Consider the following 10,000-nt stretch of genomic DNA (forward strand, 5'->3'; position numbering starts at 1 on the left):
TACTAGAAGAATAAGAAATATTTTTTCTTAATTCATACAGTAAGAAATTGGGTAGCAGGGCATTCGGAAAAATGTGTTTAGTGATACAACTTTACCTCTGTGGTTGTCCAAAGTGTAATGTGAGTGTTAAGACTGGTGCAAATAACCTTTCTTCGGCCAAACAGAAAACTGCAGATATTAAAAGAGGAAACGGTCAGAGTACACTGTAACAGAGATGGACAAAACGGGGTTTGAACGGAAATCGGCACAAGCCATCGGCCGGAACAACCGACACAGAACATCAAATGAACCTCACAAGAGTTCGTCGTAACCCCCCTCCCCCTCCTCCCCCAGGTGTCTGTCAGCGTGTCTCCGAAGACTGTGGACGCGGGCGGCGACGTGGCCATCACCGTCACCACGAAGCCCAACGCCTTCGTGGGCGTCCTGGCGGTGGACCAGCGGTCTCTCATCCTCGGGAACGAAAACCATCTGACGCAGGTGAGGGCGGGCGCGGACGAGGGAGAGGCCGTGCGGACGGCTTGTGCGCGTTGGCAAGGTGTCCCTCCAAGGAAAGGGAAAGGGAACTGAGCTTTCTAGGATTTCATCCTTCGTACTTTTTTCATTCGCAAAACTTATCTTCTCTTCTACGTTTTTATTCTTCCCTTTCCTCTTCCTCCGCCATGACTGTAGTCACACTCTCCTCCCGCCCCAGGACGACGTGATACAAGAGCTGGAGGACTACGACCCGGGCCGCGAGAACCTGGAGGTGTGGCACTCCCTGCACCGGCAGAAGCGGGCGCTGTTCAACTGGCACGGCACCACCACCGCCAACGACGTTTTCCAGGTGCGTCGCTCGCCCGCGTCGCCTCACGACCCCCGGCCTGAGACGAGGCTCATCCATTTTCAATTTCATTTGTTACTGTATACCGTTGATGACGCTGAAGATCATTTGACTGCTTTTGAATGCTTCTTCCGTGTACCTTTGGTTATATTTTGCGTATAATGTGTTGTGATAATCAACAGCACAGAAGCGTTTGATATAAAGATGTTAACGATAAAATCAATTGTGATAAATAACAGAATGGTATGGTATTAGTATGAGAAATGATGTTATAATATTACTGGTATTTGGTATAATGACGACGAGAACATTCCAGAACGCGGGCGTAGTCGTGCTTACCAACGGACTCGTTTACGACTTCAACCCATTCTGTAAGTATCTTCAAATCCGGTTGGGCGTCTTGAGTCTCCAGAAATGTAATATATGGATATATTAATTCATTCCACTTTGATGCCATGAAGTATGAAAAATCAATCATCCAATCAGAATTAACGTGATATATTCATGAACACGAACACTACCTTTTGTTTGATAATTATTGCATTTAAATATTTCCACTTGGTTAATAGAAGTTCATATGAGATGCGACTTGTTTGTTTGCACATTCACCGTCCTCTGTTCTGTAACACAGGCATTAACATTTAAATCGGATTCACGTGGGTAGGAGTGAATGAGCTTGATCGATTAGGTGTTTGCTTGTTCTGTTCTTGTAGTTTGTTTGTCCATGTTCCACGTCGTTTGTGTGTTTGTGCGTTTGTCGACTTTATTACCGGTGGGCACGTTTGATGCTACTTAAATTCCACATTCGTTATGCATATATCTGTTACAGACGCGATTTTGTTACGCAATTTATATTTAACATTTAACAGAAAATTATGTAGAAAGAAGGTAGCAATGGAAATTTGGGAAGTCAGATATTCTCCCGATAGAAAAATCTAGAAAGGTCCTCGTGTAAAGTGAACGGATACTATATTTTCGTGCACGTTATCTTTGAAAGCAGCTTGGCTTCGTTTAAAATGGTTACCGCGCGTGCAAGAACGAGATCTCGTTTTCTGTTCAGGTCGAACTACAGTTCTCATTTATTAACACACATTCCGTTTTCTTTATTTTTTACAATGTTCAAATTTTCTGTTTACCATATTTTTTCTTCAAAACATGCTCAACGAGTAATATTTTCTTGCCAATAATAGGAAATATTTCCAGAAATACGACACAAAAATCAAAACTGGAATATTTCACTTTTATATTATTGCTCGCAGTCACAGGGTGGGTGTAGCTGCAAAATCTGATCTTTTTCTGCTTATATTGCACATCCGAATTGTTATAGGGAGCAGGTTTTTTTATTCAAACGCAGCTGAATCCTTCCAGTTCCTTGCAAATTTTCAAACTGCAAAGAACTTAGAAGAAAGATTACCTATTTTCATAGCGCCGAAGACACACTTAGAATCAAGAGCTTTTTAATAATACTAATCCCTTATCATAGCTCTGTCTCGTGAAGCCCCTAGCCCCATCCAACTAACACTAACGCTGTACTAACTCCCGTGCTAGTGTACTACCGCACGGTCCTGGACGACCCGCGGGACCTGAGGGCCATGGAGTCCCGCGTCCCCGAGGCGGCCCTGGCGCAGGGACCCCCCGTGGCTGCGCGCACAAAATTCCCCGAGACCTGGGTCTTCACGGCGGCCGACTCCGGGTAATTCCTCATTTCTGACTAACTTCTTTTGTTTTTTATTCATGCATTGACGTCACTAGAAATCTAGGTAGAGAACTGCGCGAGCTATAGAGTGCAGAGTCTACTATGCACGATCTAAAGGTTTCCTGCACTTCCTAAATCATTTCGGAACTGCTTTCTTCTAGTGGCCGAAAGGCAAGAGCGTAGTTCGTACTCCACCAGAAACAAACATCTTTAACGCTGTGGACATTCTCATGTACAGATCTTTTATAGTGACATTACCACGAGCCCTTTGCAAGGAAAACTCAAACTGCATCGCATCTCTGACTTCCGCTCTATATTGTGTTATTACTTTCTCAACCTTGTAGGGTTGTCGGAGTGCCCTCGGCACCTTTCCTCTCTCTTCTTCGTAATTCTTCACTTCGACGAAGGCGTCTTGCAAGGCTGAAACTTTTCCTTGGAGACCTCGTCATTAACATACTGGGCATGAAGGGCGCCGTGCCGCTCGACACGGCGGCCGCTCCTGAACCTCTCCGCGAGACGAGTCGTGGTATTAACTCCTTATGAACGGCCAATCCAAGTGTTTAGTTGAGTTTTATACTGTGTGCATGCGCATGAACATTTATGTTATTCCGCTTGTGGTCGGCATTTCGTGCGATTGTGTGCGTGTTTCTGTTTTGTGTACATCTGTGTGCATGTGTAAAAGGTTCCAAGATGGCGGGCCATCTGCGTTCTCGAAGCAGCGACCGCGGTAGCAAATAAGTCTCCTTCATTTCCTGTCTCACCATTTGGCCAACAGTGACAGGGAAGTTGCCGCCAGGGGAGGGCCCCGTCGACGGCTCCGCGTGGGACCCCCACCGGCGACCTGCAGCTGTTAACGGTTCCTTCGGGAGGGAGTTCGCACCTGTGGGAGCGACCACCCTGCGCCCCGACCTGGGCCCTGGCCTTGCCTATAACGCCCCGACCAGACCACCCTTGGCTGGTCCCTATGCCTTCTCCTTCTTGCCGCCTCCCCCGGACAGCCGCCCGAGGCTCTACCTCCACCAGGCCGTCCCTCCCACGTGGCTCTTCCGAGACGCGGAGACAAAGTGGGTGCTGCCTCCCTCTGCCCCTCCCTGGCACTCTGTTCCCCGCCTCCTCTCTGTCTGTCTGTCTGTCATTCTCTCTTTCTCTCTGTCTGCCCGTCACTTTCTCTCTCTCTATGTGTGACTGTCATTCTCTCTCTCTCTCTCTCTCTTGTTTATATATCTCTCTGTATCATTTTATTAGCTTAACTCGAGAGCCGCGGCCCCCTTGACCAAGGCGGCGTCTGCTGGCTGTGCTGTAGCTCTCAGTTGCACGTAAAGTGTCAACATAACTACCATAGAGTCTAGCCTTGTGTTGGGGCTTGCTGTGATAATCAGCTTTCTGAGCATCGCTGTGTTACTGACAGGGTGGCAGCACACGGAAGTAACGCTGATCAGTGGCATAACCTCAAAATGTGGCTGGATCCGTGACAAAGGACTATCAGAACTTAACACTGCGGCCAGCTGCAGTAATTGTGGCATTAACATTAGACAGTGTATAAAGTTAACATTAACAATGGACAGCAACACGAACCTGACTGATGTAATGGATGCTACGTGGACTTCTGACACAAAACTTATGTTCATAGACGCCCAGACGTCCAACTGACGATCTCTTAGCGCGATGAACCGGAGACTGTGCCCGGAGCACCTGTGACTAACACCATGCTAGTCTTGGCTGGTTAGCCCTTGCTGCTTATGCCCGTAGTGGTGGCAGAATTGCCTCCTGTTTGTCATTATTCGCATGACTGTTGTTTTTTTGTTTTAAGTTATAGTGTTGCTTTAGAATCAAGTTCAACCTGGCGCAGCCATTTCCAAAAAAAAAAAAAAAAAAAAAAAAAAACATGGTTTTGAGTAAACGGTGGATGCGTCAAGGTCATACTTGGATTGCCATTTTCATATATACATCAGACGTCGTAATGTCTGACAAGCATGTGCATGGTGAGATCATACCATAATAATATTTTTTGGCATGGAAGCTTGTTGGATAACAGGATTGTATGCATTGCATGGACAAGTTGCATGGTTTGGATGCATGGTAATTTTAGGATTATTGATGTTTTGTTCCCGACTCCTTTCACGATTGCAGATGCGTCCAGGACAGCCTCCCTACTTTGACTTACTTGGTATTTTACAGTAACCAAAACAGCTAATGACCAATTGAAATATAAAACCGTGAAGATACAATTTGCATATAAAGAAAATGAAATATGAAAAGGAATATGAAGGCACGGGGACTGGTGAGCAGCTGGTGTCCACTTTGCAGGTTCAACGGCGTCGTGACCCTCCGGGAGAAGGCCCCTGACGCCATGACCTCCTACATGGTGTCCGCTTTCGCCGTCGACGACTTCTTCGGCCTCGGGGTGTCCCAGAGGTCAGCCAAGGTGAGGCGGAGGGGAAGAGGGAGGGGTGGAGGAAGAGAAGGACGGAACAAGACGGGAAGGGGAAGGGAAAGGGAAAAGGGAAAAGAGAGGGAAACGGGAAAATGAAAAGAGAGAGGAAGGGGAAGGGGAAATGAAAGGGAAAGGGGAAGAGGAAACAGAAGAAAGGAATTGAAGTGATAGACAAGAAAACACACATATATGTATGTTACATATAGGTGTGTAAAGAGAGGGAGGGAGGGAAGGAGGGACAGAGAGAGAGGGAAGGAGGGACAGAGAGAAAGGGAAGGAGGGACAGAGGGAGAGAGGGAAGGACAAGGAAATGTGATCCTTGAGGCAAGCGCCCTTACTGCGCGCACTCTCCGCAGCTGCGCGTCTTCCGGCCGTTCTTCACGTCACTGCACCTTCCGGAGGCCGGCGTGGTGCGTGGCGAGGCCGTGGCGGTGGAGATGGTCGTCTTCAACTACGGAGAGAGTGACGTCATCGCCGACGTCATGCTCGACAACCCTGGCGACTTCCTCTTCGCGGACTTCGCCAACGAGATCGACCAGGGATGTGAGTTTGGCGGCAGACGTTCGGCCTTTTATTGTTGCTTGCTATGTTGCTTATTTATAAATATGTCATGATAAGATTCCGCGTTCCATGGAAAGTGAAAGGCGCCGTTAGGTTATACCGAGAAACAGTAGAGCATCAGTCCTGTGGCTTCTCCCGTAGCTCCGTCCAAGAGCAAGCAGCGGCAGGTGAAGGTCGCCTCGGGCAGCGGCGCCCCCGTCAGCTTCATGATCGTCCCGCACACGCTGGGCAACATCCCCATCAAGGTCACTGCCACGACGGACGGCGCCGTGGACGTGGTCGTCAAGCAGCTTCTGGTGAAGGTAGGGGCGAGGGCGAGAGGCGAGGGCGCCGCCGCGGGGTGTCATGGATCTTACTCCGTGTAAAGAGGGACGAGGGAGTGCGCGAGGGATCTGCCGGGAAACGTGATAAAACTGATTATCATAATTTAAAACGATTTATTTATTGAGAACTATTTATTTCAAAATACTATTCGATATATCATCACCCATATGGCACAGCTTCCTCTATATTAATGACGGCCATCTCTGTCTTCCGAAAAGCCCGAGGGATCGCGCATAACGGTGAATAAGGCCATCCTGCTGGACCTGAGGTCGCAGCCCTCCGTCAGCACCAGCATCAACATCACTCATCCGCCCAACATCGTCAACGACTCCAAGGCCATCCAAGTCTCCGTCATCGGTAGGACTTTATCTGCAAAGGACATAACAGATAGATGGAGTAGAAGGGCCACTGGTTGCAAAGTTATATTCACTAGGAATACTTATAAAAGAAACTAAACAATGACATTCCTCATAAGTCCTTCATCAAGACCCAAAGGGCTGTAATAGCTAACGACCCTCATACGTGTTCCTATGGCAGGTGACATCCTTGGCGCGGCCGTGTCGGACCTGCACAGCCTGCTGGAGCTCCCGACGGGCTGCGGCGAGCAGAACATGGCCAAACTCGTCCCCAACATCGTGCTCATGGAGTACCTCAAGGTGAGTGCCGGGCCTTTAGAAGCTGCTTTGGGGATCCTGCGGTTTGTAAGGCAGGTTAATTTTGACTTAAGCCCTTTTCATGACTTTGATCAGGAGAAAAGTAGTAAGATGTCTGTAGGAATTTAATGCAATAATGAAATGAAGGATGAAAACTGTCAATGTTTACTATAATTTCCTGTAGTATCAGATTTAAACGTTCGCATGCCTCGCCCCGACAGAACAAGAACCAGCTGAGCGAGGACTTGCAGGGCCGAGCGCGACGGCATCTGGAGACCGGATATCAGCACCAGCTGTCCTTCAGGCATGACGATGGCTCTTTCAGCGCCTTCGGGATGCGAGACGAGTCAGGCAGCACGTGGTGAGTGGAGAGAGTTCATGGCCCACGGCGCTTGTAGATGACACAGTGTGGTTAGATTTTATTCATGCTCTAACATGGTTCACTGAAGATGTAATCATTGCTTACTAAGAGAAGAGTGCACTTCTTTGGAATCGAAGTATTATCCTACTTGGGCACATAAGCCATAGACCAGTAACAATACCTGAATAAGGAATGAGCATGATATTCTTGACAATATGTTAACCTCCGTTTATGGAAAAGGATAGCTTAATTGGCAGAACACGTGCGTATTTTATTCATGTCCATCAGTTTGCTTACATTATACATGAATTCGTATGCAAACACACCATGTAAATGAATTTGTCTGCACTGCAAGCGCAGCCACTAAATGCATTGCTTCCCAAAGGCTGACCGCCTTCGTGGCCAAGTCCCTCGCCGAGGCCTCGAGGCACATCGAGATCGAGGAGGAGGTGGTGCAGCAGGCCGTGGAGTGGCTGACGCAGCTGCAGCAGGTGGACGGCAGCTTCAAGGAAGTCGGCACCGTTAACAACGAGGCCATGCAGGGAGGGTCCGGGAAGGGCGTCTCGCTCACGGCCTATGTGCTCATCGCCCTCCTGACGGTCGAGGTGAGAGGGATGGGGCGGCAGGGGAAGGGAGGAGGAGAAGGAAAGGGAGGAGAGGAAGGTGGAGAGGAGAGGAGGAGGAGGGAAGAGGATAGGGAGAATGGAAGACGGAAAGGAGGAGGAAAGAGGATAGGGAGAAGGGAAGACGGAGAAGAGGAGTAAGAAGGAGCGGGAGAATGGGAAGAGGGAGAGGAGAGGAGGAAAGAGGATAGGGAGAAGGGAAGACGGAGAGGAGTAGATAGTAAGGAGAGGGAGAGGAGTAAGAAGGAGCGGGAGAAGGGGAAGAGGGAGGGCTGAGGCAGTGAGAGGGAAAAGGGGAAGAAGGAGAAGAGGAGACAATCAGGAATGCGGATGGGGAAGATAGAGGGAAAGAATAAGAGACAAATGGAAAGGAAGAGTGTGAGGTAGAAAGAGAAAGAATGAGCAACGATAAATAAGGGAAACGTTGGGGCAGAGAAGAGAAAGAAAACGTTTTGAAGGAGACTGAAAGGAAGGAAGGAAGGAAGGAAAAAGTGAACCGAAATGGAGAGAGCCAAGAAAGGGGATCGGGAAAGGTGAGAAAAGGGTAAGAGGAAAGTGAGAAGAGTTTTTAAGGCTCGTGCACGGTTCAAGAGAGCGCGCTCCTCTGCTCTCCTCTTCCGTGTTCTATCTTTACCGCGTCAGAAATGCTTCCATGAGTTAGACTCCGTTTTCTATCTTTAACGGGAGCCTTGACTTAACTATACTTGTTTAGTCGTATTGCCTTATCTCTGCAACGTTGTTAAGATTGGTCTAGGTATTAGAAAAGGAGAAACAAAAGGACACAAAAGAAAACTCACAATACTAAGCATGTTTTACCTTGCCAGAACCCCCCGTCGGCCAAGGTTCGAAACGCGGTGAACCGAGCCGTAGACTTCTTGGCGAGCAACATTGACGAAATCGAGGACGTGTACAACCTGGCCATCAGCACGTACGCCCTCCACCTTGCCGACCACCCTCAGCGTGACACCGCCTTCTACAAGCTAGAGGGCAAGGCCGAGGTCAAAGGTCAGTCATTGCAGCTGTGATGGCTGGCTTATTATATGCATTTTTTTATTGCACGGAATGGAGAAACTGCGTGATAGACAGTATTTGATATTGTGACCGACCGCGCCCTCTTCCCCCGCGCCCGCAGACGAGCAGAAGTGGTGGGTGTGGCAGCCCCTGGACGTGAACCTTGAGACCACCGTGGAGTCGCGGCCTCTCGACGTGGAGACCACCAGCTATGGCCTCCTCACCTACGTGCTCAGGGGCCTCACGCGCGACGCCATCCCCATCATGAGGTGGCTGACGAGGCAGAGGAACCAGTACGGAGGATTCCAGTCCACGCAGGTAGGCCCTGGAGGCTCTCGGGGCCGGCGGGCTCGGCTTTGCATTTGTTTCGATGTTTCATATACTCATTCATTCACACACTCGCACGCACACGCATAAACACATTCGCACTCACACTCCTCCACTAAAGAGGTTTCTCCTTGCAGGACACCGTCGTGGGCATGGCCGCGCTGGCCGCCCTCGCCGAGCGCCTCACGACCACTGACCCGCAGGTGAACGTCAGGCTCATCTACGGCGCTCGGGGCAAGAACGTGCAAGTCACGAGGGAAAACACTATGTTGCTTCAGCGTGTGGAGGTAATGGCGGATGGGAGGGAAGAAGGAAGGGGAAGAGAGAGAGAGAGAGAGAGAGAGAGAGAGAGAGAGAGAGAGAGAGAGAGAGAGAAAGAGAAAAAAAAAGAATCAGAGAGAGAGAGATTAATACTCAAAAGATCTTATCTCCATATCCATTTCGAAAACACAAAATCCAGCAGAGCATAAAACGCCCCTCTTCCCCACAGCTGCCAGCGGACACCGACAAAGTGGAGGTCACGGCCTCGGGGTCAGGCGTGGCCGTGCTGCAGGTCACCTACCACTACAACGTCCGGGTCACGGGGCCGAAGCCAGCCTTCTCGCTCGACCCGCAGCTCGACACCACGACCGACACGAACCGCCTGCGCCTCACCGCCTGCACGGGGTGGGTGGCGGGGCCCCTCGGAGGGCTCGGGGGGGGGGGGGTAAAAGAAAGAAAGGCAGGGTAGAAGCTTCTCTGCTACAATCATCTATTTATATATTTATATGTACAGAATGTGTGTGTGTATATATATATATATATATATATATATATATATATATATATATATATATATATATATATACACACACACAAACAAATACACACAGACACACACGCACATATATATGTATATGGAAGAAAAACCTACAATGCACAAACCAGATTTATTGATGAAAGTGAGACAACAGTTTCGGAATCGTCCTCGATTCCATCTTCGGGTCAGACCCGAAACTGTTGTCTCACTTTCATCAATAAATCTAGTTTGTGCATTGTGGGTTTTTCTTCCATATTATCAACACGGTAGTGTGTTTTTCATTGCATATACATACAATGATGTACATGTATATATATATATTTATATATATATATATATATATATATATATATATATATATATATATATATATATATATTTGGAACACTGT

The 10,000-nt window shown here is 48.5% G+C and overlaps 1 protein-coding gene across 4 annotated transcripts in view; it reads left to right on the forward strand.

Moving 5' to 3' along the window:
- Nucleotides 1-10,000, forward strand: part of LOC113824457 (thioester-containing protein 1 allele R1) — a 44,614-nt gene that overhangs the window by 32,565 nt on the left and 2,049 nt on the right. For 2 of the 4 annotated variants that reach the window (XM_070115648.1, XM_070115647.1), the window contains 15 exons: nucleotides 334-477; nucleotides 692-823; nucleotides 1,137-1,191; nucleotides 3,292-3,580; nucleotides 4,824-4,941; nucleotides 5,307-5,493; nucleotides 5,653-5,813; nucleotides 6,054-6,192; nucleotides 6,373-6,491; nucleotides 6,710-6,849; nucleotides 7,235-7,454; nucleotides 8,297-8,477; nucleotides 8,605-8,801; nucleotides 8,948-9,097; nucleotides 9,301-9,476. In XM_070115648.1, the coding sequence (XP_069971749.1) occupies nucleotides 334-477; nucleotides 692-823; nucleotides 1,137-1,191; nucleotides 3,292-3,580; nucleotides 4,824-4,941; nucleotides 5,307-5,493; nucleotides 5,653-5,813; nucleotides 6,054-6,192; nucleotides 6,373-6,491; nucleotides 6,710-6,849; nucleotides 7,235-7,454; nucleotides 8,297-8,477; nucleotides 8,605-8,801; nucleotides 8,948-9,097; nucleotides 9,301-9,476 (2,408 nt within the window). Of the gene's footprint in view, nucleotides 1-333; nucleotides 478-691; nucleotides 824-1,136; nucleotides 1,192-2,368; nucleotides 2,514-3,291; nucleotides 3,581-4,823; nucleotides 4,942-5,306; nucleotides 5,494-5,652; nucleotides 5,814-6,053; nucleotides 6,193-6,372; nucleotides 6,492-6,709; nucleotides 6,850-7,234; nucleotides 7,455-8,296; nucleotides 8,478-8,604; nucleotides 8,802-8,947; nucleotides 9,098-9,300; nucleotides 9,477-10,000 lie in introns of all 4 variants that reach the window. The other 2 variants (XM_070115649.1, XM_070115650.1) reach the window with 1 other exon arrangement.

This window comes from Penaeus vannamei, chromosome 37 (assembly GCF_042767895.1).
Source record: "Penaeus vannamei isolate JL-2024 chromosome 37, ASM4276789v1, whole genome shotgun sequence".
Classification (NCBI taxonomy): Eukaryota; Metazoa; Arthropoda; class Malacostraca; order Decapoda; family Penaeidae; genus Penaeus; species Penaeus vannamei.